General features: G+C 51.8%; 2 protein-coding genes across 3 annotated transcripts in view; both read left to right on the top strand.

Moving 5' to 3' along the window:
* pnpla7b (patatin-like phospholipase domain containing 7b) overlaps positions 1 to 18,469 on the top strand; it is a 20,233-nt gene extending 1,764 nt beyond the window's left edge. For both annotated transcript variants that reach the window (XM_076998252.1, XM_076998253.1), the window contains exons 7-37: positions 122 to 210; positions 372 to 512; positions 618 to 777; positions 909 to 989; positions 1,108 to 1,236; positions 1,430 to 1,510; positions 1,623 to 1,737; positions 1,852 to 1,944; positions 2,031 to 2,104; positions 2,234 to 2,389; positions 2,493 to 2,570; positions 2,985 to 3,190; positions 5,287 to 5,418; positions 7,185 to 7,308; positions 7,382 to 7,495; positions 7,643 to 7,718; positions 8,318 to 8,467; positions 8,582 to 8,645; positions 8,730 to 8,898; positions 9,538 to 9,720; positions 12,429 to 12,547; positions 13,781 to 13,937; positions 14,023 to 14,139; positions 14,529 to 14,598; positions 14,674 to 14,790; positions 14,968 to 15,116; positions 15,397 to 15,549; positions 16,335 to 16,451; positions 16,894 to 16,978; positions 17,063 to 17,205; positions 17,284 to 18,469. In XM_076998252.1, coding sequence (XP_076854367.1) covers positions 122 to 210; positions 372 to 512; positions 618 to 777; positions 909 to 989; positions 1,108 to 1,236; positions 1,430 to 1,510; positions 1,623 to 1,737; positions 1,852 to 1,944; positions 2,031 to 2,104; positions 2,234 to 2,389; positions 2,493 to 2,570; positions 2,985 to 3,190; positions 5,287 to 5,418; positions 7,185 to 7,308; positions 7,382 to 7,495; positions 7,643 to 7,718; positions 8,318 to 8,467; positions 8,582 to 8,645; positions 8,730 to 8,898; positions 9,538 to 9,720; positions 12,429 to 12,547; positions 13,781 to 13,937; positions 14,023 to 14,139; positions 14,529 to 14,598; positions 14,674 to 14,790; positions 14,968 to 15,116; positions 15,397 to 15,549; positions 16,335 to 16,451; positions 16,894 to 16,978; positions 17,063 to 17,205; positions 17,284 to 17,358 — 3,717 coding nt within the window. In that variant the 3' untranslated portion in view covers positions 17,359 to 18,469. The remainder of the gene's footprint in view (positions 1 to 121; positions 211 to 371; positions 513 to 617; positions 778 to 908; positions 990 to 1,107; positions 1,237 to 1,429; positions 1,511 to 1,622; positions 1,738 to 1,851; positions 1,945 to 2,030; positions 2,105 to 2,233; positions 2,390 to 2,492; positions 2,571 to 2,984; positions 3,191 to 5,286; positions 5,419 to 7,184; positions 7,309 to 7,381; positions 7,496 to 7,642; positions 7,719 to 8,317; positions 8,468 to 8,581; positions 8,646 to 8,729; positions 8,899 to 9,537; positions 9,721 to 12,428; positions 12,548 to 13,780; positions 13,938 to 14,022; positions 14,140 to 14,528; positions 14,599 to 14,673; positions 14,791 to 14,967; positions 15,117 to 15,396; positions 15,550 to 16,334; positions 16,452 to 16,893; positions 16,979 to 17,062; positions 17,206 to 17,283) is intronic.
* On the top strand, positions 18,461 to 27,832 carry LOC143509487 (uncharacterized). Its single transcript, XM_076998254.1, has 13 exons — positions 18,461 to 19,591; positions 19,884 to 19,996; positions 20,376 to 20,543; positions 20,840 to 20,932; positions 21,064 to 21,183; positions 22,935 to 23,156; positions 23,288 to 23,345; positions 23,630 to 23,733; positions 23,941 to 24,095; positions 25,920 to 26,079; positions 26,347 to 26,469; positions 26,567 to 26,654; positions 27,260 to 27,832. Exons 1-13 carry the CDS (start codon positions 19,516 to 19,518, stop codon positions 27,376 to 27,378), a joined length of 1,599 nt encoding a protein of 532 aa, XP_076854369.1. The 5' UTR covers positions 18,461 to 19,515; the 3' UTR covers positions 27,379 to 27,832.

Genomic DNA, 27,832 nt, shown 5'->3' with positions numbered 1-27,832 from the left:
TAAAAGGAGCCACACCTGAGCTCGTTGTGATAAACAGTAAATTTAACAGTAAATGTCTTATTGGTGTTGAACACTTTCCGTCTGACATGTCGATCGGCTGCATGTTTTGCTTTAAATTCAGGTGCAGACGTTATCTTCACCGGCAAACTCGGGTCCAGTGTCTCAAAAGCGAACCCGAAAGAGACCTAAAGTTCTCTCGATAGCGCGCAAGTACGTAAGCCCCTCCCCCTAGTGGCGTAAGTACGTAAGCCCCTCCCCCTAGTGACGTAAGTACGTAAGCCCCTCCCCCTAGTGGTGTGCAGTACACACGAGCACAGTGGTTCTTCACTTCACGCTCAATCACATTTGCCTTATCTGCTTTATCCAATAAGGATCCTGCGGATTCGTAGGGAACCGCCCACCCTCCAGCCCAAAGAGCCGCCTCCTTCAGTCCTGGAGGCGGACCTGACTGAGTTTGACGTGCAGACCTCTCACCTCCCTTCAGAGGTCCTGTACATGCTGAAGAACGTCAGGTGTGTTGCTCCACTCTCATGTCCTACTGCTTTGGCTAAAGAAATGTTTGGCGTCTTGAGTTGCATCACCATAGAGAATGTGCCGAGTCATGTTTCTCTCGCCAGAGTGCTGGGTCACTTTGAGAAGCCTCTGTTCCTTGAGCTGTGTCGCCACATGGTGTTTGTGGCGCTGCAGCAGGGGGAGGGGCTGTTTCGGCCCGGGGACACCGACGACAGCATCTTCGTGGTGCAGGACGGCTGCCTGGAACTCTGTATTCACGAGAGTGTAAGATCCGTCTGCAACTCACTGCTGCTTCTGTTTCACCTTCACTTGATCCCAGGGAGATATGGCTGGTCGTTCTTCAGAATCGATAAGTTCTGAAGCAAACAAACAAACTGTAGCTGTCCTCTTTCCAGGATAGCACAGAGCTGGTGGTTAAGCACGTGTTTCCTGGTGACAGCGTTCACAGTCTGCTCAGCATCCTGGATATCATCACGGTACGATCCGTCATAACTGTTGTACCAAAACAGCACGCGGTTCCAGCTCAGTCCAAGCGTCTTCTCCTCTGATGTGCTCTCGGGTTCCCCTCTCACACCCCGTGGTGCTCTCGTGCAGGGACACCCAGCTCCCTACAAGACGGTGTCGGCCAAGGCCGCGTCTCCGTCCACGGTGCTCCGTCTTCCGGCCGCAGCCTTTCAGTCGGTGTTTGAGAAGTACCCAGAGACTCTGGTGCGCGTCGTTCAGGTACTGCAGCTCACGCGTGGTCTGACGGCCCCGTAGCCAAACGTGAGCCCTCGTCACAGACACCAGACTAAACGCAGCTCGAATGAACGTTTGGGAGTCGAGACGTTCGTTAACAAAACCCACGTGATCCTGGTAGGTTTGTAACTCTGTCAGTGTTGGTGGGGAAGCTCATTCTTACTTTGTGTCTGTTCAGATCATCATGGTGCGCCTACAGAGAGTCACCTTCCTCGCCCTGCACAACTACCTGGGGCTGACCACCGAGCTCTTCAACCCGGTCAGAACACTGAGCCCATGTTTCACACCGCCCCATTAATGGCCAGAATGGAGATCTTTAAAGGGCTGCCCTGCTCGACCTTTAAATCCTGCTTGTCTGCCGCACGTCTCAGGAGAATCAGGCTGTTCCTCTGGACTTCGTTGCCGGCGTGTTGGGGGACGGCGGTGCCGGCCGCGGCCATCGCAGGCCACACGTGGACGAGGAAGCGTCTGCTCACGCTGACCCAGGTCTGCCGGCGCTGCTCACATTCACGCCAAGCCCGCGGGTTCTGCCAGAGGACATGCTGGGTTTGGGGACACGACCCTCAGCCCTCAAAATCATGTTGATTTTGAATCTTGCAGGCACATCTTCAGACGATGGCGTGTCCAGGCCCGCACCGAGCCCCACGGCGAGCCCCTCCGCCTCGGGCAGGAAGCTGGACAGCTCGGTGTCAGGTAGTGAGACCACACACTATCATATCATAAATTGTTTGAACATACTGCACAGAGTACCATGGATCTTGATGTTTGGCGCCCCCTAGGGTCAGGTGACCTAAATACCCCAATGGAACAAGGGAGCAGAAACCAAGTTACCTCAAACTCTGTTGTTTATAAGGTAGTCACGTTATTTTTCACAGCCTGGACAGTTTACACCAGCTGCACATAATAATAATAATAATAATAATTAAAATAATAATTGTTGTTGTTAATATTATCCTTTCCTTATCTACTGTTTATCTTAAAGTCTATTTTGAAGAAGACTGTGACCATGCAGCCGTCTCCTGCTGCGGTATACCACTATTTGGACACCGGGGGGCACTGTGGCCATGTTCACCACAGCAAAGTCAACGCGATATTTCAGGCCGCCAAGAAAGACCTGCTCAAAATCATTCAGCTTCAGGCGAGGCTTCGTTAGGGATGGAGCAAACACACAAACACAGCAAAGAAACGATGACAGCGCACACGAGTGCCTGTGGTGCTGATTGAGTTCTTGTGTTTTGCAGGACCCCGGACTTCTGGAGGGGAGAGTCACTCTGAGGCAGGTGCGAGCTGGCAGTGTTGTAGCCAACCAAGGAGATCAGGTGTGTGACGCCATTCCAGCCCTGCACGATTTGAAAAATGCTATCTATGCTCTCTCTCTCTCTCTCTGTCTCTCTCTCTTTTTCTCTCTCTCTCTCTCTCTCTGTCTGTCTCTTTCTTTCTCTCTCTCTCTTTCTTTCTCTCTCTTTCTCTCTCTGTCTTTCTTTCTCTCTCTCTGTGTGTCTCTTTCTTTCTCTCTCTCTCTCTTTCTTTCTTTCTTTCCCTCTCTCTCTTTCTCTCTCTCTCTCTCTGCAAGCATGTAAACTCGAACATTTAGTTTCTTGCATTGCTCACAGTAAATAGACAGCAGTGTGTATATTCCAGGATAAAGCATGACCTCCTTTGAGATCTACAGAACCCCCCCCCCCCCCCCCCCCCCCCTGACCCCCCCCACCTGAACGCTGCTGCTTTGCCAGGATGTCAGCATGCAGTTTGTGATCTCGGGGGCGCTGCACGTGCACCAGCGTATGATCGACCGGGAGGAGGACACGTGTCTGTTCGTGACTCACCCGGGGGAGCTGGTGGGTCACCTCGCCGTGCTGACGGGGGAGCCGCTCATCTTCAGCGTGCGTGCCCACCGAGACTGCAGCTTCCTGTCCATCTCCAAAACACACTTCTACGAGTATGTGACCGCACACACACACACACACACACCTGCTCACAGAACCCCTTCGGGTTTCATGAACACTGCTTCTCGCATTACAGAACATGCTGTGTGTTAACATGTTCTCCATACGGCTGGAGCTAGGCTGGTTCTTTATTTTTTTTTGGGGGGGGGGTGGTGGTGTATGGGGTGGGTGACTGGGGGGGGTCTCTTTTTGGAGAAACCTGCTGTTGATTTGACACTTTGTCACTCTCTTGCATGTGTGTGCAAAAGACCCCTGAAGGTATTTAAGGATTTCTCCATGGCAACGATCTACATCCAAACACCTGACTCTCCTGGCAGCAGTCAGCTCGTCTTAAATGAATCTCAGCAGTTACAGAGTGCACACCGCTAACTGACACACCGCTAACTGACACACCGCTAACTGACACACCGCTAATATACACACCTTTAACTGACACACCGCTAATTTACACACCGCTAATATACACACCGCTAACTGACACACCGCTAACTGACACACCGCTAACTGACACACCGCTAATATACACACCTTTAACTGACACACCGCTAATATACACACCGCTAACTGACACACCGCTAATATACACACCGCTAACTGACACACCGCTAATATACACACCGCTAACTGACACACCGCTAATATACACACCGCTAACTGACACACCGCTAATATACACACCGCTAATATACACACCGCTAACTGACACACCGCTAATATACACACCTTTAACTGACACACCGCTAATTTACACACCGCTAATTTACACACCGCTAACTGACACACCGCTAATATACACACCGCTAACTGACACACATTTAACTGACACACCGCTAATTTACACACCGCTAACTGACACACCGCTAACTGACACACCACTAACTGACACACCGCTAATTTACACACCGCTAATTTACACACCGCTAACTGTGGTGTTGGTGATGGTGGTGATTGTGGTGGTGGTGGTGGTGGTGGTGGTTGTGGTGATGGTGGTGGTTGTGGTGGTTGTGATGGTGATGGTGATGGTGTTGGTGGTGTTGGTGTTGGTTGTGGTGATGGTGGTGTTGTTGGTGGTGGTGGTTGTGGTGATGGTGGTGATGGTGGTGGTGGAGGTGGTGGTGGTGGTTGTGATGGTGATGGTGTTGGTGGTGGTGGTGTTGGTGTTGGTTGTGGTGATGGTGGTGTTGTTGGTGGTGGTGGTTGTGGTGATGGTGGTGGTGATGGTGGTGGTGGTGTTGGTGTTGGTGGTGATGGTGTTGGTGGTGGTAATGGTGTTGGTGGTGATGGTGGTGTTGGTGGTGGTGGTGATGGTGGTGGTGGAGGTGGTGATGGTGTTGGTGGTGATGGTGGTGTTGGAGGTGGTGATGGTGGTGGTGGTGATGGTGTTGGTAATGGTGTTGGTGGTGGTGTTGGTGGAGGTGGTGGTGGAGGTGGTGGTGATGATGGTGTTGGTGGTGATGGTGGTGTTGGAGGTGGTGATGGTGTTGGTGGTGATGGTGGTGGTGGTGATGGTGGTGTTGGTGGTGGTGGTGATGGTGGTGGTGGTGGTGGTGATGGTGGTGGTGGTGATGGTGTTGGTGGTGGTAATGGTGTTGGTGGTGGTGTTGGTGATGGTGGTGGTGGAGGTGGTGGTGGAGGTGGTGGTGATGGTGGTGTTGGAGGTGGTGATGGTGTTGGTGGTGATGGTGGTGTTGGAGGTGGTGATGGTGTTGATGGTGTTGGTGGTGATGGTGGTGTTGGTAGTGGTGGTGATGGTGGTGGTGGAGGTGGTGGTGATGGTGATGATGGTGGTGATCCCATCCTGCTCTTTGATTGGGCCACATTGTTCACTGACCAGAGGGAGCAGGTCACGTTGGGCTTTGAATCCACTGAAACATCCTTGTTTGAATGTGTATTATTAGATCCTGTAGTGTTCTCGTTGTCTGCCAACAAGTGTGTATGTGTGTGTTGTGTTGTAATGTGTTGTATGTGTGTATGTGTTGTAAGTGTGTGTGTGTGTGTGTGTGTGTGTGTGTGTGTTATATGTGTGTGTGTGTGTGCGTGTGTGTGTTCAAAACTATTCAGTTTTGCATGTGCATATCTTCACATGCAGGATAATGCGGGTGGAGCCGTGGGTGGTGTTGAACGTGGCTCACACGGTGGTGCGCAGGGTCTCCTCCTTCGTCAGACAGATCGACTTCGCCCTGGACTGGATGGCAGTGGAGGCTGGGAGGGCTGTTTACAGGTAACTACCCCACACACTCACCCCCTCTACCTACCTCTCCCTCTCTCTCTCTCTCTCTCTCCCTCTCCCCCTCTACCTCACTCCCTCTCCCCCTCTCTACCTCTCCCTCTCTTTACCTACCTCTCTCTCTCCCCACTCTCTACCTCTCCCTCTCTCTTGCCCTCCCTCCCTCTCTCTCTCTCCCTCCCACAATCTATCCCTCTCTCTCTTCCTCCTCCTACTCAGCTCCCAGAGGGAGCTCTCTCTACCTACGTCTCCCTCTCTACCTCTCCCTCTCACTCCCTCCCTCTACCTCTCCCTCTCTCTACCTACCTTTCCCTCTCTACCTCTCCCCCCCTCTACCTCTCCCTCTCACTTCCTCTCTCTCTCCCCCCTCTCTACCTCTCCCTCTCTCTTGCCCTCCCTCCCTCTCTCTCTCTCCCTCTCACCATCTATCCCTCTCTCTCGTCCCCCCTCCCACTCTCTCTCCTTCTCTCTCTCCCTCCCTTGCTTTTTTAAAGCTCATTTTCTCTCTCTCTCTCTCTCTCTCTCTCTCTCTCTCTCTCTCTCTCTCTCTCTCTCTCTCTCTCTCTCTCTCACACACACACACACACACACACACACACACACACACACACACACACACACACACACACACACACACTCTCTCTTTTCTCCCAGCTATCTTGGTCAGTTATGTTCAGTAGTATGTTAGTAGAAGGTCTTCCCATGGGTACATGGTGCATCCAGAAGTCCTTTAATTGTAGTCAGGGAACCTGTTGTGTTCGTTCTGTTCTCATCTCGTATGACATTAGTAACGTTCTGTCAACATCTTATTGTCCTGGTGTTTAGAGTTCTCAAATGCTCTTAAATGCTGCTTGAATGATTTCTTAGCTGGAGTTTTTCCACAGTACAATGATGATGTTGTTTTTGTTATTATTATTATGTACTCTTTGGGTTGATACATTTCCCCATTTGTACATCTACAAGATGTTTCTAATAACAACCCAAACATTCATCCACTACAGCTCATCGGTTATCATGCACGGTTTGTGGTGGCCATCCACCAATCAGCTCTCCATATGTACCTCAGAATACACCTGTGTGAGACCTGTATGACACCTGTGTGAGACCTGTATGACACCTGTGTGAGACCAGTGTGAGACCTGTATGACACCTGTGTGAGACCTGTGTGAGACCTGTATGACACCTGTGTGAGACCTGTATGACACCTGTGTGAGACCAGTGTGAGACCTGTATGACACCTGTGTGAGACCTGTGTGAGACCTGTGTGAGACCTGTGTGAGACCTGTGTGAGACCTGTATGACACCAGTGTGAGACCAGTGTGAGACCTGTATGACACCTGTGTGAGACCAGTGTGAGACCAGTGTGAGACCTGTATGACACCTGTGTGAGACCTGTATGACACCTGTATGACACCTGTATGACACCTGTATGACACCTGTGTGAGACCAGTGTGAGACCTGTGTGAGACCTGTGTGAGACCTGTATGACACCAGTGTGAGACCAGTGTGAGACCTGTATGACACCTGTGTGAGACCTGTATGACACCTGTATGACACCTGTATGACACCTGTATGACACCTGTGTGAGACCAGTGTGAGACCTGTGTGAGACCTGTGTGAGACCTGTATGACACCAGTGTGAGACCAGTGTGAGACCTGTATGACACCAGTGTGAGACCAGTGTGAGACCTGGTGTACCAAATGAACTGCTCAGTGAGTCGTAGATCTGCGCACTCTGTCTCCATCTCGGCGTTTCTCAGGCAGGGTGAGAAGTCTGACAGCACCTTCATCGTGTTGAGCGGACGTCTGCGCTCTGTCATCCGGAGGGAGGACGAGAAGAAGGAGCTGGCGGGGGAGTATGGGCGGGGCGATCTCATCGGGGTGGTGAGTGACGTCTCCCCAACACGCTGCCGCACACGTGAAGATCACCTCCCAGCGTCCTGCCCTCTTTCCCCAGGTGGAGGCGCTGACCCAGATGAACAGGGCCACCACGGTGCACGCCGTCCGAGACTCCGAGCTGGCCAAACTGCCTAAAGGGGCTCTGAACTCCATCAAGAGAAAATACCCCCAGGTTAGATGCCCACAGCACCCGCCGCGCTGGTGGCTGGGCCTGGTGTGAGGGAGTGTGATGGAGTGTGAGGGAGTGTGAGGCGTCCTAACTTATGGAGGGGTCCGTTGTGTTGATAGTGTGATAGAAATGCAGAATCTGCTCTTGCAGGTTGTGACGAGACTGATTCATCTCCTCGGTAAGAAGATCCTGGGAAACATGCAGCAAGTTGGTGTACCTCTTTCAGGTGTGTGTGTGTGTGTGTGTGTGTGTGTGTGTGTGTGTGTGTGTGTGTGAGTGTGTGAGTGAGTGAGTGAGTGAGTGAGTGTGCGTGTGTGCGCGCGTGTGTGCTCATGTGCTCGTGTGAGTGTGTGTGTGAGTGTGTGTGAGCTCATGTGTGTGTGCGTGTGCGTGTGCGTGTGCGTGTGCACGCGCGTGTGTGCTCATGTGCTCGTGTGAGTGTGTGTGCGTGTGAGTGTGTGTGTGTGAGCTCATGTGCGTGTGTGTGTGTGTGTCAGTGTGTGTGCGTGCCTTTGTGTGTGTGTGTGTATGTGTGTGTGTGTGTGTGCTCATGTGCGTGTATGTAATGTGCGTGTGCTCATGTGTGTGCGTGTGTGTGTGTGTGCTCATGTGCTCATGTGTGTGTATGTGATGTGCGTGTGCTCATGTGTGTGTGTGCTCATGTGCGTGTATGTGATGTGTGTGTGTGTGTGCTCATGTGTGTGTATGTGATGTGCGTGTGCTCATGTGTGTGTGTGTGTGCTCATGTGTGTGTGTGTGTGTGTGTGTGTGTGTGTGCGCTCATGTGTGTGTGAGTAATGCCTCCTCTCCTTGCTGCTCCCATAGCTCATAGCCTGGGCCTACACACCTCTGGCAGTAACTGGGATGCAGGTAACCCCGCCTCCAACCTGTCCACCGTCACCATCCTGCCTGTGTCGGACGAGGTGCCCATGACGGCCTTCTCTCTGGAGCTGCAGCACGCACTGGGGGCTATCGGTGATGACCCTGCACACATGATTAATGGCTACTAAAGGCATTCATCGATGATGATGATGATGATGATGATGGGTATGTTCACCTTCCCTTCGTCTTCATGTCCATGTGTCTCAGGTCCCACTTTGCTCCTGACTAGTGACATCATCAAACAGCGCCTGGGGGCTGCAGCGTTGGACAGGTGGGCGTGATCGTCCACCCGCTGAGATGTGGCGTGGTTGTTTGATGTGTGGTGTGATGTCCCCGTGTCCTGTCTCCTGTCCAGCGTGCACGAGTACCGGCTGTCTAGCTGGCTGGGACAGCAGGAGGACATCCACCGCATCGTCCTGTACCAGACGGACGGCACGCTGACCCCCTGGACCCAGCGCTGTATCCGGCAGGCCGACAGCATCCTCATCGTGGGTCTCGGGGAACAGGACCCCAGTGTGGGAGAGGTAGACACACCACAACAGACCTGACACTGACCCGGATGAGACTGGCCCAAGCAGTGGATGTGACTGACTTTATAGGAGTGATGAACAGGACCAGAATTTGTTAAGCTAGTTTGAGGATTATTAGCGGTGTGTAATATTGAATTACTGACTCTGACAGAAGAGAGATTGTCAGTAATCCATGAAGCAAAGAGAAATGCTCAAAGGTTTATATATTATCAAAACTTGCATTTGTATTCACTTTGACAGTCAAATTATGTCTCTCTCTTTCTCTCTCTCTCTCTCTCTCTCTCTCTCTCTCTCTCTCTCTCTTTCTCTCTCTCCCCCTCTCTCTCTCCAGTACGCCTCACTTAACTTTTTCAAGCACGATGCCACCAAAGCTTTATCAAAACAATGACGTTAATATCTTAATGAACTGCCAAAGTGGAGATTAGTATCAGAACATGACGGATTGTAATGTTGTTACGACCAGTCACAACACATTTGTTTGTTTATCATTGTATAGCAACTGCAGCAACTGTATTGCCAATCACAGCTCATTATATGAATTATTATATGAAGTACCTAATGAAGTGGCCATTGAGTTTGTGTATGTATTTTGTGGTTTGTCCCCGCGCCCTGTCCCGCCCCCGTCTCTCCCAGCTGGAGCGGATGCTGGAGAGCAGTGCGGTACGCGCTCAGAAGCAGCTGGTGCTCCTGCATCGTGAAGATGGACCACGTCCCCGCGGAACTGCCGAGTGGCTCAACATGAGAACCTGGATCTCCAGACACCTGCACCTGTTGTGTCCACGCCGGGTCTTCAGTCGACGCAGCCTGCCCAAGCTGGTCAGTGTGCCAACATGCTAAGCCCACCTGCTTATGCTAACACACAACGCCCCCCTGCCCAAGCTGGTCAGTCTGCCAACATGCTTAGCCCACCTGCTTATGCTAATACACAACGCCACCCTGCCCAAGGTTGTCAGTGTGCCAACATGCTAAGCACACCTGCTTATGCTAACACACAACGCCCCCCTGCCCAAGCTGTTCTGTGTGCTAACATGCTAAGCCCACCTGCTTATGCTAATACACAATGCCCCCCTGCCCAAGCTGGTGAGTGTGCCAACATGCTAAGCCCACCTGCTTATGCTAATACACAACGCCCCCCTGCCCAAGCTGTTCTGTGTGCCAACGTGCTAAGCCCACCTGCTTATGCTAATACGCAACGCCCCCCTGCCCAAGCTGGTCAGTCTGCCAACATGCTTAGCCCACCTGCTTATGCTAATACACAACGCCACCCTGCCCAAGGTTGTCAGTGTGCCAACATGCTAAGCCCACCTGCTTATGCTAATACACAATGCCCCCCTGCCCAAGCTGGTGAGTGTGCCAACATGCTAAGCCCACCTGCTTATGCTAATACACAACGCCCCCCTGCCCAAGCTGTTCTGTGTGCCAACGTGCTAAGCCCACCTGCTTATGCTAATACGCAACGCCCCCCTGCCCAAGCTGGTCAGTCTGCCAACATGCTTAGCCCACCTGCTTATGCTAATACACAACGCCACCCTGCCCAAGGTTGTCAGTGTGCCAACATGCTAAGCCCACCTGCTTATGCTAATACACAACGCCCCCCTGCCCAAGCTGGTCAGTGTGCCAACATGCTAAGCCCACCTGCTTATGCTAACACACAACGCCCCCCTGCCCAAGCTGGTCAGTGTGCCAACACACAACGCTCCCCTGCATATGCTAACACGCAACGCCCCCCTGCCCAAGCTGTTCTGTGTGCTAACATGCTAAGCCCACCTGCTTATGCTAACACACAACGCCCCCCTGCCCAAGCTGGTGAGTGTGCCAACATGCTAAGCACACCTGCTTATGCTAACACACAACGCCCCCCTGCCCAAGCTGTTCTGTGTGCCAACATGCTAAGCCCACCTGCTTATGCTAACACACAACACCCCCCTGCCCAGGCTGTTCTGTGTGCCAACATGCTAAGCCCACCTGCTTATGCTAACACACAACACCCCCCTGCCCAAGCTGTTCTGTGTGCCAACGTGCTAAGCCCACCTGCTTATGCTAACACACAACGCCCCCCTGCCCAAGCTGTTCTGTGTGCCAACGTGCTAAGCCCACCTGCTTATGCTAATACACAACGCCCCCCTGCCCAAGGTTGTCAGTGTGCCAATGTGCTAAGCCCACCTGCTTATGCTAATACGCAACGCCCCCCTGCCCAAGCTGGTCAGTGTGCCAACATGCTAAGCCCACCTGCTTATGCTAACACACAACGCCCCCCTGCCCAAGCTGGTCAGTGTGCCAACACACAACGCTCCCCTGCATATGCTAACACGCAACGCCCCCCTGCCCAAGCTGTTCTGTGTGCTAACATGCTAAGCCCACCTGCTTATGCTAACACACAACGCCCCCCTGCCCAAGCTGGTGAGTGTGCCAACATGCTAAGCACACCTGCTTATGCTAACACACAACGCCCCCCTGCCCAAGCTGTTCTGTGTGCCAACATGCTAACCACACCTGCTTATGCTAACACACAACGCCCCCCTGCCCAAGCTGTTCTGTGTGCTAGCATGCTATGCCCACCTGCTTATGCTAACACACAACACCCCCCTGCACAAGCTGTTCTGTGTGCCAACGTGCTAAGCCCACCTGCTTATGCTAACACACAACACCCCCCTGCCCAAGCTGTTCTGTGTGCCAACGTGCTAAGCCCACCTGCTTATGCTAACACACAATGCCCCCCTGCCCAAGCTGTTCTGTGTGCCAACGTGCTAAGCCCACCTGCTTATGCTAATACACAACGCCCCCCTGCCCAAGGTTGTCAGTGTGCCAACGTGCTAAGCCCACCTGCTTATGCTAATACGCAACGCCCCCCTGCCCAAGCTGGTCAGTGTGCCAACATGCTAAGCCCACCTGCTTATGCTAACACACAACGCCCCCCTGCCCAAGCTGGTCAGTGTGCCAACACACAACGCTCCCCTGCATATGCTAACACGCAACGCCCCCCTGCCCAAGCTGTTCTGTGTGCTAACATGCTAAGCCCACCTGCTTATGCTAACACACAACGCCCCCCTGCCCAAGCTGGTGAGTGTGCCAACATGCTAAGCACACCTGCTTATGCTAACACACAACGCCCCCCTGCCCAAGCTGTTCTGTGTGCTAACATGCTATGCCCACCTGCTTATGCTAACACACAACACCCCCCTGCACAAGCTGGTCAGTGTGCCAACATGCTAAGCCCACCTGCTTATGCTAATACACAACGCCCCCCTGCCCAAGGTTGTCAGTGTGCCAACATGCTAAGCCCACCTGCTTATGCTAACACGCATTGCCCCCCTGCCAACATTCTAAGTGTCTACCTTCCCCTGTTTCAAGACGGACACTTGCACCAGCCTGGACATATGGTGTGGGCAGCCGTCCTAATAATCTCTAGTTAATCTCAGTGAAGGTGGCCAGACGCCCGGTTTGTGCCGATAAGCGCAGACATCTGTTGAGCTGGTCGGCCCGATGCTCCTAGTCTCAGTCTGGTTCTGTGTTGCATCTCTCAGCGCGAGATGTACCAGCGCGTCTTCGAGAAGCCTCCGGATCGCCACTCCGATTTCTCCCGCCTGGCCCGCGTTCTGACGGGAAATGCCATCGCCCTGGTGCTGGGCGGTGGGGGCGCCAGGTACACCTCCACCCACACCTCCACCCACACCTCCACCCTCTCCACTCGCCCCTTGGCCGTTCTGCCTGCAGTGGAGTTTAGACCACTAACAAAGTAAACGCATGTACTCATTAGTGGAATATTTCACTAACCAATATTTTCTCAGCGCGATTTCATTCGGGCAGATAACATAGCATGACTGCATTCAGTAACAATTAGAAAGCACTCTTCACAGTTGTGGTGGGTCTGCATCCTAAGTGTGTGTGTGTGTGTGTGTGTGTGTGTGTGTGTGTGTGTGTGTGTGCGCGTGCATTCTTTGCTGATAGTGTTTCTGCTTGTCTGCTCTCTGTGCTTTTTCCTTATCAGACTCGGAGCTTGTTAAAGGTGGGTGAAATGATCCTGGCATGAAATTCACTGTCTTAGTTTTCATGTTGTGTGTTGGTAATTTTCCACCCAGGGACGTCTCATTCATCACCACACTGACAAATCTGTTTCTGTAATCTTTGATAATAAGTGCGTTGTTGTGCACGTACAAGTTGGCAACAGTATTTTGAGGATTAAAAAATGTCAGCTTGACTGAACACATTTAAAGAAGCACTTTTGTTAACCTGTGTCATACTTACAGTAGACCACAGAAGCCATTCTGGAGGTGTGACACCCATACTGGGAACTCTGGGTCTAAATGTTTTGTTTAATTTTTTTAGCTTAATTGCAGGTCTTGGCTGGGCTGTAGAGGCCACGCCCCCCTGGGCTGTAGAGGCCACGCCCCTCTCTGGCTTGCCTGCCTTTTCCTGATCAGAGTGGTCTATTAAAAGCGGAAGCTGGGTGGTGTAGTCTGAAGCTGGGTGGTGTAGTCTGAAGCTGGGTGGTGCAGTCTAAAGACGGGTGGTGTAGTTTGAAGACGGGTCTGTTTTCAGGGCTTTGGCAGACCAAGCTATGAGCGTCAGGAAACGGGCTGTTTTGTGTGAGCATCAGATGAAGACCGTTATCTAACATAACTGTGTTATGGTCTGTACCTGCAATTAGCTCAAGCTAACTAATGTATGACAATTAACTGACAACTTCACGCTAAATAGAATCTGTCATGTTTTTAAAAACGTCACTGAGGTAAAACAACCTTTAGACCCAGAGTACCACATATGAGCATAAAAACGTGTGCAGATGAGATGAGACTTCAGTTGAGATGAGACTTCAGTTGAGATGAGACTTCAGTGATGTCTCATGACAGTTGACGGAGCTTCTCCACACCCACAGAGGCTGTTCTCAGGTAGGCATCATTCGAGCTCTCTGTGAGGCTGGCATCCCTGTCGATCTGGTGGGCGGCACTTCCGTTGGCTCCCTGATGGGGGCGCTGTTCGCCGAGGAGCGGAGCCACAGTCGTTTGCGAGTCAGGGCACGGGAATGGGCCATGGTGAGAGGCTGAAGATCACCGAGCACTGCTGTGAACATTTATCTCTCTGAAGTTTGGGTTGAGCTCCTTGCTTCCTGTGCTGTAGGACTTTGGATCAGTGTTTAAGAGGATTCTGGACCTAACGTATCCGGTCACGTCCATGTTCACCGGGGCTTCGTTTAACTCCAGCATCAGCGGCGTGTTTAAAGACAAACAGATTGAGGTGAGAACTTTGTGAAGCTCTTCCTTTGAGGTTTCTGGGCCGACTGAGCCCCATGGCATTCTGGGCTTTTTTTTTTGTCTATATTTTATATTAATTGTTTTCATTAATATTTTGTAATAAATCTTTTGGATTGTTTATTAATAAAAGTAATTATTTATAAGGTAGAACTAACACTTCAGTACAGTGCTACCATAACAATAAACAAATCTCTTATTTCTGGAGTTCTTATGTTTAACCTTGGGCTGTGTACCTTGTGAAAGAGCCGTACAGATACAGCACGTTAGAATTCCATGTGAACCCATCCCATAATTCCCCTTTTAGAGAGTCATGAACCTTGTTCATGTTTTTCAGCCAATCTGATGTCTCTGTGATGCCCCTCCCCTTTTTAGGACCTCCTGCTTCCATACTTCAACATCACCACAGACATCACAGCCTCCTCCATGAGAGTCCACACGGATGGTCAGTACTTTGCTTTTCACCCTGTCGTGTGTGTGATGGTCTGTGAGGTGTGAGTTTCTCTCTGTGTCTGTTCAGGCTCTCTGTGGCGGTACGTTCGGGCCAGCATGTCTCTCTCAGGTTATCTACCTCCACTCTGTGACCCTAAAGACGGACACCTACTCATGGATGGCGGATATATCAATAATCTGCCTGGTAATATTATACCCGTTTTAAAAAACAACTCTGATGTATTTCATAAAACGGTTTCAATTGTAGTATTGAAGTTCCACCTTTGAACTTGCCCCGGGGGTAGGTGGGGTTGGTGTGTGGTATCTGTTTGTGGTGCAGGTACACTCATCTCCTCGTGTGCCCTTGCTCTGGTGTCTGTAGCTGACGTAGCGCGCTCCATGGGTGCCAAGGTGGTGATTGCCATCGACGTGGGCAGCCAGGATCACACCAGCCTCACCAACTACGGTGACTCGCTGTCCGGGTGGTGGCTGCTATGGAAACGACTGAACCCCTTGGCAGATCGAGTGAAGGTTAGCCCTCTGGAAGCAGCCCATAATAATAATGCAGCATACACCTCCATCAACACGGCGCAGTGGTGGGTGTAGAGAGCCTTCGGTGAGTCTGACGGTGGTCTGTGGCGGAGCTCTGATAAGAGAAGCGCTGGTCACCTGACGGGTGGGCCATTATTCCAGTATTTTTAATCCCGAGAGTTTATATTCCGCGGCTGTCTGGGCGACGAATGGTAACGTTCAATTGTGAGTGGGCGGAGTGATTTGGAGGCGGAGCATCTTAACCCCTCCCCCCCCACAGGTGTTGAACATGGCGGAGATTCAGACCCGGCTGGCCTACGTGTGCTGTGTCCGCCAGCTCGAGTCGGTCAAGGAGAGCGACTACTGCGAGTACATCCGGCCCGCCATCGACCGGTTTGGGACGCTGGACTTTGGCAAATTCGACGAGATTGCTGTGAGTTGTCGTGCCCTCACCCCTACGCCCCACCCCTACGTCTCCACGCCCCCCCCCGGCCCTACGTCTCCACGCCCCTACACCGTACGCCCCCCCCACGACTACACACCCCTACACCGTACGCCCCCCCACCCCTACGTCTCCACGCCCCTACACCGTACGCCCCCCCTACCCCTACGTCACCACGCCCCCCCGGCCCTACGTCTCCACGCCCCTACACCGTACGCCCCCCCCCCTTCGACTACACACCCCTACACCGTACGCCCCCCCTTCGACTACACACCCCTACACCGTACGCCCCCCCCCACCCCTACGTCTCCACGCCCCCCCCGGCCCTACGTCTCCACGCCCCTACACCGTACGCCCCCCCCACGACTACACACCCCTACACCGTACGCCCCCCCACCCCTACGTCTCCACGCCCCCCCCGGCCCTACGTCTCCACGCCCCTACACCGTACGCCCCCCCCCCCCCCCCCCCCCACGACTACACACCCCTACACCGTACGCCCCCCCACCCCTACGTCTCCACGCCCCTCTGCTCCTTGCCGTGGTTCAGAGGTGTCAATTCCAGGTTCAGAAAGTAAAAGTCCTCACCAGGATTTTGCTCAAGCTTCCTAGATTTTCTAATTAGTGCAATCCAGGTAAAATGAGTGGAATCAACACAATCCAGGAAGCCTGAGCAAAATCCTGGTGAGGACTTTTACTTTCTGAACCAGGAATTGACACCTCTACCGTGGTTTGCCTCTCCACCATTTAGCCCCTCTGCCCCTTTGTTTTATCCAGGACGTGGGCTACCAGCACGGGAAGACGGTGTTTGACGTGTGGTGTCGTAGTGGTGTGGTGGACACCATGCTGAAGGACAGACACCAGGAGGAGTTCCACAGGAGCCGCAGCACCAACGTGAGCAAGACCCCAAACTGTCCTCCAGTGCGTCCTCAAGGGGGTCCTCCTGAATGTCCTCCAGGGCGTCCTCCTGCCGTCCTCCAGGGTGTCCTCCCGAGTGTCCTCCAGGGCATCCTCCTGAATGTCCTCCAGGGTGTCCTCCTGAATGTCCTCCAGGGCGTCCCCCAATGCGTCCTCCAGTGTGTCCTCCAGGGCCTGGCGTAGATCCAGCCAACCCCACTACACCCTTTGCTACTCTGCCTTGGGGACGGCGGATTCGAGTAGCAGCACATGGAACAACTGATATCCTGACCAGAGTGCAGCTACATTTATATAGCACAGACTGAGTGTAGCGCTTCCCACCAAACTAAATGATGAAACGTGGAGGCTGTGGTGAGTTTTGCTTTTCTCTAAGAACCTTCAAATGGAGACCCACTTCTGTGTCTGTACTTTCCTGCAGGTGGTGACTTGTCCCAACGCGTCCTTCACGGACCTGGCCGAGATCGTGTCCCGCATAGAGCCTGTGAAGCAGGCCGTGGTGGATGGTGAGGAATGAGCTGCAGCGTTGTGCTAATAATTCAGAGATGGCCTTGTTCTCACACTCGTCCTGTGACCCGCCCCCACCACAGAGGAGTCAGAGTACCAGACGGACTACGACGACGATGTGCTTCTGTCCGACTTTGACCTGTCTAATGCCAGCAGTGAGCATGAGCACACGGAGGAAGAGGAGTTGCACACGGATGAGGAAGAGACGGCAGACACGCCCGATACGGTAAGATGACCTAACCACATGTTTCATAATAGCTCAGTTTGTGCTTAAAATCTCAAGGAGAGTTACTGTTTTACACAGGATGAGGAAATCAGGTTTTCAAGAAGACAAAGAAGGCACCGGAAATCTAACCACACGAGTCATGTGGCGTATTGACCAGAGATGCTTCATGCTGATCTGTACAGGGTTCGTGTTCAGATGACGAGAAGAACTACAGTGTCTTATGTGTTGACAGTGAAGTATCAATTTAATGTTTGGTGGATTTCCCACATAGGAAGGGATACAGGACAATGAATGGATGTCAGAGTGTCATAATCAAGGGTGGACGAGCTTGGAACTGTCTTGGCTTTGTTGTTCTCAACTCGTGACTTCAAAAGGGAGGAACTGTGGAGATAAAAGCTTCCCATGTGCTGCTGTGGTCTGATCCTGCTGGAACTGTTCATGTCATAGAGCAGTACTGCTCCGTGGATACATCACACACACACACACACACACACACACACACACACACACACACACACACACACACACACACACACGCTGCTTGAAAGTTTGTGAACACAACGAAACCTGGCCATTCTTTTCTTAAATAAAATAATTAATAATCTTATGAAATGAACACCCAATTCTCAACTTTTAAAGCAACCTTCCAAATAAGCAACACAGAAAAAACCAATTAAATATAAATAATTGGATTAACATCTGGCATGTTCCACCTGCTTTAGATCTTGCCAGAGCATTTCTATGGGACTGAGGTCTGGACTTGGACTGGGCCGACCCAGAGTGCAGATCTTCTGTCTGTTAAGTCGTTCCTTGGTAGTTTTGCTGGAATCCTTTGGGTTGTTGTCTTGTTGCATAATCCATCTCCATCCCAGCTTCAACTCCCTCACTGGTGGCAGGAGGTTCTGGTTAAGAATTTGTTGATGGTCCTGGGAATTGATGGTTGCCTGGATAACATGAAGTCCTCCAGGTCCAGAGGCAGAAAAGCAGACCCAGACCTTCACATCTCCACCACCATGCTTCTCTGTTAGGAGGACGTTCTCCTCTTTATATGCAGTGTTGACTTCTCTAAACATGGTTTCTCTGAATATGGACATATAATTCAATTTTGGACTCCTCTGTTCATAGAATGTGCTTCCAGAAACCTTCTGGTTTGTCCAAGTGCCCTCATGCAAAGTTTAAACAGGCGTCTTTGTTCTTTTATGAGAGCAGAGGCCAATGTTGGAGATGTTGTTGTTGTTGTTGTTGTAGCCCCCCCCCCCCCCCCCCCCCCCGACTGATGGGCTGTAACCTTCTTCCTGATGTCCTCACATGTCTCCTGTCCACTCGGCATTGATGATCCGTGTGATTTAGGCCAATGCGTGACCTTTTATTCGGTGTGGCTCAAATCTTTTCCCAAGGACGTCTCAGTTGATTGGTCTGCTTAACTGATTATCTGAGCGCTCACACGTGTTTCACCTGCGTCTTTTACCTAATTGACTTTACCAATGCAGCCGTGGTTCATCGACTTTTCCACATGCTCTGATCCGATTCTTCATGTAGACTGATGGCCACTCACATTTCCCCCAAAACAAGTAAATTGAATTGATGAAAATAAACCTCACACTTCATACGCAAGAACTGGTGGTGGTAAAATAGGACAATCATAAAACAGGAAACAACTAAACTTCTCAAGGAGTTCATAAACCTTCCAGCAGCACTGTGTGTCTCACACCTCCATCACACTTACAGCGTCACATTTCTTTTCTCCAACCACAGGGAACTCTGTGGTCCTGTGGTCTTGATACAGATTCATTTATTTCTAACACAAACCTCTTTGAATGCATTTTTCATATAGCATTCTCGGCAGGGTTCTTTTGTTGTGTTCATGTTCAGAGAGAAATAGTTTCAACTAAGCATCGTTACTTGACCTTTATAATGTACTTTTGTTATTACCATTTTTTTTAATACAAGTATTATAAAAGTATTAGCATATTTGTATCAGCGGCGTAGAGCGGGCCTGATATTTAACTCTCTAACCTAATCTGCACGTTTAACTGTTTTATGTTGTGTCAATGTGGTCGTTCATCTTCGTGGTCCTAAATGTATCATGGAAATAACACAAGGGCTTCAATCACAGAAATGTGACGTTCTGTTTGAACTGAACTGATTCAAATATAAACACGATGACCGAGAACGATTCCGTGTCACTGTTGTCTTCTCTCGTCTTATGACGGACACGTTTATGACCGACGAGGCTGGAAACAGCTAGTGGTCTACTAGTGGTATAAAGGGAAATGTAAAAATTCAGATACGGTTCATGTCCGCGACTATATGAATTTGCAGAAGGAGATGAATTTGCCTCGCGTACTTTCTCTGCGGGAGAAGCGAGTTCGTTTACAGCAACTAGGTAAACGCCTTCAGTTTTTTTTAGCAGACGAGGTCAGTTTCAGTGTGTGACGATTTTGGAAATCACAAAAAAATCACGAGGCTTCAGTCGTTCCACATCAGGGGTCTTTAGTGGAGTGAGTCTGTCGACTGTAATTGGTCTCCCACTCTGAAACTACATATTCATGTGTGTGTGTAGACGCCGTTCAACAAACTTAAAGTAACCACAAATGATTAAACTAGAAAAAGAAAGGGAAAAATACGGTCTAGTTTCACACTAACCGCTGGGGATAGTAATGATAGTAATATTTCAGAGAAACAGATCCAGGCCGAATGCGATGCAGCTAAAAAGGTACCAGACACCGAAAATAAGGCTTGTGTTGCCTGCGCCGCGTGGACGGTACCCAAACCTGGACCCAGTCTTGAGGTAAACTAGCCTTCTCGCTTAGAATATATACTAAATAATGTAATATTTTCCCGTTCATAACGATTGTCACAGTTGTCAGGGAGGGCTCTACGTTTGCCCGAAGACATTAAGGTCTAGTTTTGGAGTTTGTACATACAGTTTGTTCTCAGACGTTTTAACAGATTGCTAAATCCCCCACTTATTTATTTAATACTGTAAAGATTGTAAACATGGGTGGGAGAAGACGGTTAAACCAAGCTGTTATTTGGAAATAAATAAAGTGTAGTAAAATGCTGTAAAAAGAGTTTAGCTACAACGCATTCACGCACAGGAAATGCCCCAACATGCACATGTGAACTGCTCTACCACTAATGGCGCGAGCACGCGTTCATCACTGTAGAGTCTGGCGGAGAGGGAGCACAGGACACTGTGTGCACTTGTAGCTCAGTACAACGAGCTAAAGTACACAAAGTGGGTCAAAGAGGGTCAGCTGCAGGAACTACATCAGCGCACGAGAAGACTGGAGGGGAACACGGCGCCCGACGCGGACGGTGAGAAGTGTGTGCAGGTAAAGCAGATTCCACGTATAAAACGCGCTAATCGTTCAGCACCTTGGACAGGGGCAAAAGGTGTTGAATTTCAGAACTTTGGACAGGGCAACGTTTTTGCAGATTACTTATGAAAAGTAATATTCCCCATTATTCGAGATATTTAAGCATGTGTTTATTTGTTATGGCCTTCTGTAGGGTAGTACAGAAATAATGGCAATGTTTTTCTGTTGATATATTTGAACAACATGGATTACATTAGTGACCCTGTGTGTATGTGTTTGGTTGTTTATTTGTTTGTTTGTGTGAATGCAAGCTGGAGAATATCCTGGAAAATATCAGCCTGAAGTTCACAGAAGCCAAGAAAATTTACAGCACTTACCTCAGAGTGCGAGAACATCTACAACAGGTCAGCGGCGCATGCACGCCGAAAGAAATCTCTTCTCTACAATCTCTGACCTTTTCGAATGTTGCCGGTGAACTAGTCTTGTGAACCTAAGCAGGTCTGTGCTGATGTATTTGTGTGCGTGTGTGTACCAGGAGGGGAGAAAGATGTCCCATGGTTTGGAGAAGCTGCAGACTTCTGTGTTCAGTAATTACGTGGAGCTCAGCAAAGCGGCTGTGACAGCCCAGTGTGTCACTGCCGTGAACACCACCAAGGTGGGTTGGTTTGTTCCACGCAGCTGTCTACCATGCTGGCACAGCGCCAGGTTTTGACCTTTTCCACTTGGGACGCCCCCCACCTTGCCCCTTCCTGCCCCTTCCTGCCCCTTCCTACCCCTTCCTGCACCTTCCTACCCCTTCCTGCCCCTTCCTGACCCTTCCTGCCCCTTCCTGCCCCTTCCTACCCCTTCCTGCACCTTCCTACCCCTTCCTGCCCCTTCCTGACCCTTCCTACCCCTTCCTGCTTCTTCCTACCCCTTCCTGCCCCTTCCTACCCCTTCCTGCTTCTTCCTACCCCTTCCTGACCCTTCCTACCCCTTCCTGCCTCTTCCTACCCCTTCCTGCACCTTCCTACCCCTTCCTGCACCTTCCTACCCCTTCCTGCCCCTTCCTGACCCTTCCTACCCCTTCCTGCTTCTTCCTACCCCTTCCTGCCCCTTCCTACCCCTTCCTGCTTCTTCCTACCCCTTCCTGACCCTTCCTACCCCTTCCTGCCTCTTCCTACCCCTTCCTGCACCTTCCTACCCCTTCCTGCACCTTCCTACCCCTTCCTGCCCCTTCCTGACCCTTCCTACCCCTTCCTGCCTCTTCCTACCCCTTCCTGCCTCTTCCTACCCCTTCCTGCCCCTTCCTACCCCTTCCTGCCTCTTCCTACCCCTTCCTGCACCTTCCTACCCCTTCCTGCCCCTTCCTGACCCTTCCTACCCCTTCCTGCCTCTTCCTACCCCTTCCTGCCTCTTCCTACCCCTTCCTGCCCCTTCCTGCCCCTTCCTGCCCCTTCCTACCCCTTCCTACCCCTTCCTGCCTCTTCCTACCCCTTCCTACCCCTTCCTGCCTCTTCCTACCCCTTCCTGCCTCTTCCTACCCCTTCCTGCACCTTCCTACCCCTTCCTGCCCCTTCCTGACCCTTCCTACCCCTTCCTGCCTCTTCCTACCCCTTCCTGCACCTTCCTACCCCTTCCTGCCCCTTCCTGCCTCTTCCTACCCCTTCCTGCCTCTTCCTACCCCTTCCTGCCCCTTCCTACCCCTTCCTGCCTCTTCCTACCCCTTCCTACCCCTTCCTGCCTCTTCCTACCCCTTCCTGACCCTTCCTACCCCTTCCTGCCTCTTCCTACCCCTTCCTGCCCCTTCCTGCCCCTTCCTACCCCTTCCTGCCTCTTCCTACCCCTTCCTGCCTCTTCCTACCCCTTCCTGCCCCTTCCTGCCCCTTCCTGCCTCTTCCTACCCCTTCCTGCACCTTCCTACCCCTTCCTACCCCTTCCTGCCCCTTCCTACCCCTTCCTGCCTCTTCCTACCCCTTCCTGCCTCTTCCTACCCCTTCCTGCCCCTTCCTGACCCTTCCTACCCCTTCCTACCCCTTCCTACCCCTTCCTGCTTCTTCCTACCCCTTCCTGACCCTTCCTACCCCTTCCTACCCCTTCCTGCTTCTTCCTACCCCTTCCTGCCCCTTCCTGCCCCTTCCTGCCCCTTCCTACCCCTTCCTGCTTCTTCCTACCCCTTCCTACCCCTTCCTGCTTCTTCCTACCCCTTCCTGCTTCTTCCTACCCCTTCCTACCCCTTCCTGCTTCTTCCTACCCCTTCCTGCCCCTTCCTGCCCCTTCCTACCCCTTCCTGCCCCTTCCTACCCCTTCCTGCTTCTTCCTACCCCTTCCTACCCCTTCCTGCCCCTTCCTACCCCTTCCTGCTTCTTCCTACCCCTTCCTACCCCTTCCTACCCCTTCCTGCCCCTTCCTACCCCTTCCTGCCAGACGGAGTGGCAGTCGATGGCAGCGCGGCAGGCCACAAAGCCGGAGGTGAGCGAGGCGCAGGTGGAGAAGGTGCAGGTGGAGAAGGTGCAGGTGGAGAAGGTGCAGGTGGAGAAGGTGCAGGTGGAGAAGGCGCAGGTGGAGAAGGCGCACGAGGTTGAGACACGTGTCAGGAGTGAGAAGAAGGGCCTCACCGCCCAAGGAACAAACACAGAGAAAGAACAGGTGGGCCCGCTGGAGCCAGAGAGCATTTTAGAGTCTGATAAGAAGAATTTGTTCATATCCTAAAGGGAGCAGAAATGTCAGAGTGGAGCAGCGGTGTGACGGGACTGTTATTTATTTCTTCTACTCCGCAGGGATGGACGGTTACCCAGGAAGACCTGACTGAGCTCACAAACCCACCTGCTACGAGGGGTACGATAACACGTTTCAAATCATCCAAACAGCACAACTCCATTGTTCCGATAAGGCCATTATATCCTAATGGGGTTTGGTGGTCATTAGTGAATATGTATTTCAGTAGAAATAAGGCTGCAGAATCCTACTGGTCAGGGCTCCTTTCTAGGGCAGAAATGATTTGAAAGATAGCTGTAAATGTCATTGTAACTGCATTGGTCACATAAAGGTTTGAGGTGGGGGAAAAAAACACCATTCACTGAAAGGACGTCATTCATTGTGACTCACCACGTCTTCCCTAGGGGGCCGGCATTCATTGGCCCCGCCCACCATCCCTCAACCTGAGCTCAAGCTGATGGAGGACGTGGATGCCCTGACGGAGGCGTTGAGCTGCACAGACCTGCAGGTGACTCCTTCCTGTACACTTGACCTAAAAAAACTCACTTCTAATGCTCAACCAGACAGTTTAAGATCCATATTGTATGTGTTTGACCGTTTTAGTGTGATTGGGGTGTTAAATATTCTTCATTCTTCATTTGATCTAATGCTAATTTCAGTGGCCAGTGTAGCACCCATAGTAATAGCAGCTCTTTGTCCCTTGCTGTCCTGGCAGGAGCTGGAGACACGCCTGGTGTCCCAGAATGCCACAGAAAAGGAGCTTCTCTCTCAAACGGCCCGTTGGGAACAACTGGTAGAGCAGAGACAGCAGGATTTAGAGGAGCTGCAACTCCAGCACGCACAGCTGAAGTTCAGCAGCCCGTCACGCAGGTGAGCTGTGAAGAGCAGATCGATACTCAGAGCCAAGCACAAAGATATAGAGCTACACGCACGTCATATAATTATGTACAGCACATCACATATGCATGTGTTTATGCTTGGAGCTAACAAAAAAGCTATACAGAAGGCTACACACACACACGCACACGCACACACACACACACACACACACACACACACACACACACACACACACACACACACACACACACACCAAAATGCCATTCTGACATTTACGGGCAACCATGAGTCAGAGGGCTGATGGGCCACCTGGCCTGAACTGACCAAACATGCCATAACAGTTACGGCTGATGAAACAAACACTCTCTCCAGTGTTAGCAACGATCTCGGCGTTTTGTGTCCTGCTGGAAAGTGATCCAAGGTGGGTCAGGGGAAGTGATGATACCATCATATCATGATGCAGTCACATCTCCACATCACATCATATACTGTGTTGAGGAACTCAATCTTGCAGCAGCTCATCCGATATTGCAAACGCGAAGCAGACTGTAAATGAGAGCAAACCGCACAACATCCTTCTGTGAGCCATTAGCACCGCCTCCATCTGCAGACGCACATCAATCTCCCCTCACTCCTGCAGAGAGTGCTCAGGTTCCCGGAGCCGTCATGGTGATCTCCAGCCTCTGTGCTCCACATCATCCATTCTCACAATCACTTCCCATCAGCAGCTCGCTCTCCAGCTCAGTGAGCACACGAGTGGGAGCAGGGAGCAGGGAGCTAGGGAACTAGGGAACTAGGGAACTAGGGAACTAGGGAGCAGGGAGCAGGGAGCTAGGGAACTAGGGAACTAGGGAGCAGGCAGCAGGGAACTAGGGAACTAGGGAGCAGGCAGCAGGGAACTAGGGAACTAGGGAGCAGGCAGCAGGGAGCTAGGGAACTAGGGAGCAGGCAGCAGGGAGCAGGGAGCTAGGGAACTAGGGAGCAGGGAGCTAGGGAACTAGGGAGCAGGGAGTTAGGGAACTAGGGAGCAGGCAGCAGGGAGCAGGGAGCTAGGGAACTAGGGAGCAGGCAGCAGGGAGCTAGGGAACTAGGGAACTAGGCAGCAGAGAGCAGGGAGCTAGGGAGCTAGGGAACTAGGGAGCAGGGAACAAGGGAACTAGGGAGCAGGGAACAAGGGAACTAGGGAGCAGGGAGCTAGGGAACAAGGGAACTAGGGAGCAGGGAACAAGGGAACTAGGGAACTAGGGAGCAGGGAGCTAGGGAACAAGGGAACTAGGGAGCAGGGAACAAGGGAACTAGGGAGCAGGGAGCAGGCCCTCCCCTGGGCCAATGTTAGCGGTGGTTGTGGTGGTTTGCTGTTGAGAGAGAGAGGCAGACTGCCGACGCCTGTGGGCGGGGCGAGTGGGCGGGGCGAGTGGGAGGGGCTATAGCAGCCACACGTGGTGTGCTGGCTCTCCCCTTGCGTCCGGGCTCTGATTGACATCGCAGCTGATCCGTATTGAGGCGCCTGCACCACTCTTGCCCCTCCCACGTCCACAAATCGTTACGATTAACAACCCCAGGGCGACACGTTCAATACAGCAGCACTCCATTTTAATGCCTTAATCGGATCAGACACACGGACCTTGCTGCGTTCTGTCTCCTTTTTTTATATCTTTAAACAAAGTTAGGGAGCCGTCTGGGTGATGAAGGAAGATATGACTCCAGACAGGATAGTGAGTTATAAATGGTGCCATCAATTGTGTCATCTTTGTGTGGTGCAGACTGCTGCTTTATAGTGGGACTTAAGTGAAAACCTCCAGGAGGGAGCAGTGTGGGCTGTTGCTGGATGTGTGAGAACTCGTTGGTTTAAAGGTGCGAAGGACTGAAGGCGGGGCTTGAGGAAGAGCTGGGCGGAGAGCAGGAGCGAATCGACCAATGGGAGAGCAGGCTGGGAAAAGCCCAGGCCGTCCTACAGATCTTGGAGCAGAGCATCGACAGCCTCTACTTCCAAATGAGATGTTTGACAGTGAAGGTAGGAACCCACCAAATGTAGAAATGGCAATCGGAGAGTCTTTTGGTCCAAGTTCTGAAATGAATGTTGTTGCTGACGTCTGTGATGAACAGGCGTAATTTCAGCAGGTTTACATTTATCACAGACCTGTGTGATGGTAGGACTCACTGGCAGTTGGGATCATTTTGGAGTTCAGTGTAGTGTCCTTGTTTGTATGAAGCAGCAGACCAAATGCAGTCTTGGCCCTCCCCGAGGCTCATCTGGCCTGTTGCCCTGTCCTGCCCACAGGGGTCGCCCCCGGAGGCCAGCCTGAATGCCATGGGCAAACTGACAGAGATCCGTGCTGTTCTGGCCTGCCTGCAGAGTGCAGGTCTCCAGCCAGTGGAGGTCGGCAGCCTGGATCATGAGAAGGTCAGCTCCTCACGGCTGATGGACTCCTGGTTGAGTCATGGTGTTGTGCTCTTCATGGCCACGGTTCTTGAGGCTAACCAAGCTGTTTTCTCAACAGTTGTGGGACTTCCTGGTGCAGAGTGCCATGATTGAGCCCAGGAACTACAAGTATGTTGGCAGCCCTGTGCACAGCAGTGCCTCTAAAGGTCAGTCACCATCTCCCAGCCCACGCTGCCAGACAACTGGGTTGCTTATTTTTAAGTGTTAAAATTGGCTTTTACCACCATCCATCAAGACTTGTTGTAGAAGGTGATGGTGTGTACTTGTTACCCTGATTGTGTTGTGTGTGTGTGTGTGTGTGTGTGTGTGTGTGTGTGTGTGTGTGTTATAACCCAGCCTGTCTGTTGTTGAAGTTACATGATTTACCTTTTTGTGCTTCTCCTAAACCATCTCGCTTTTTCTCTTATTTGCTCTATATTTCTCGTCTCCTCTCTTATCTTCTTTTCTCCTCTCTCTTTTCTCCTCTCCTTTTCTCTTTTCTTCTCACTTCTCGTCGTCTCTCCTCTCCTCTCTCTTCTCTTCTCATCTCCTCTCTTCTCCTTTTTTCTCTTCTCATCTCCTCTCTTCTCCTCTTTGCTCTTCTCCTCTCCTTTTCTCTTTTCTTCTCTCTTCTCATCATCTCTCTTCTCCTCTCCTCTCCTTTCATCTCTTCTCCTCTCCTCTCTTCATTCTCTCCTTTCATCTCTTCTCCTCTCCTCTCTTCATTCTCTCCTTTCATCTCTTCTCCTCTCCTCTCTTCATTCTCTCTCAGACACTCTCCAGGAGAAGGACTGCCTGCTCTCACGGGATGAAATCAAGCACCGTGGCAACCAGGTAATCGAAGCCCACCAGCCCAAGAAGAGAGTGCAGAAGGGTTACAAGAAGAACTAGGAGCACCTACCCTACCCTACCCTCACCTACCCTGCCCTACCCTACCCTACCCTACCCTGCCCTACCCTCACCTACCCTGCCCTACCCTCACCTACCCTGCCCTACCCTACCCTGCCCTACCCTACCCTGCCCTCACCTACCCTGCCCTACCCTACCCTGCCCTCACCTACCCTGCCCTACCCTACCCTGCCCTCACCTACCCTGCCCTACCCTACCCTACCCTGCCCTACCCTGCCCTACCCTCACCTACCCTGCCCTACCCTACCCTACCCTGCCCTACCCTGCCCTACCCTCACCTACCCTGCCCTACCCTACCCTACCCTGCCCTACCCTACCCTGCCCTACCCTGCCCTACCCTACCCTACCCTCACATACCCTGCCCTACCCTACCCTACCCTGACCTCACCTACCCTACCCTGACCTGCCCTACCCTACCCTACCCTCACCTACCCTG

This window comes from Brachyhypopomus gauderio, chromosome 3 (genome assembly GCF_052324685.1).
Source record: "Brachyhypopomus gauderio isolate BG-103 chromosome 3, BGAUD_0.2, whole genome shotgun sequence".
NCBI classification, from domain to species: domain Eukaryota; kingdom Metazoa; phylum Chordata; class Actinopteri; order Gymnotiformes; family Hypopomidae; genus Brachyhypopomus; species Brachyhypopomus gauderio.
The sequence above is the reverse complement of the archived record's forward strand: the minus strand, read 5'-3'. Positions and strand labels throughout refer to the sequence as shown.

Excerpts from the sequence above, each read along its gene's own strand:
- LOC143509487 (XM_076998254.1), top strand. The coding sequence starts at position 19,516 with ATGAATTTGCAGAAGGAGATGAATTTGCCTCGCGTACTTTCTCTGCGG. Across the intron at positions 19,997-20,375 it reads AACCTGGACCCAGTCTTGAG|AGTCTGGCGGAGAGGGAGCA; the intron begins GTAAACTAGCCT and ends TCATCACTGTAG. Across the intron at positions 20,544-20,839 it reads ACGGTGAGAAGTGTGTGCAG|CTGGAGAATATCCTGGAAAA; the intron begins GTAAAGCAGATT and ends TGTGAATGCAAG.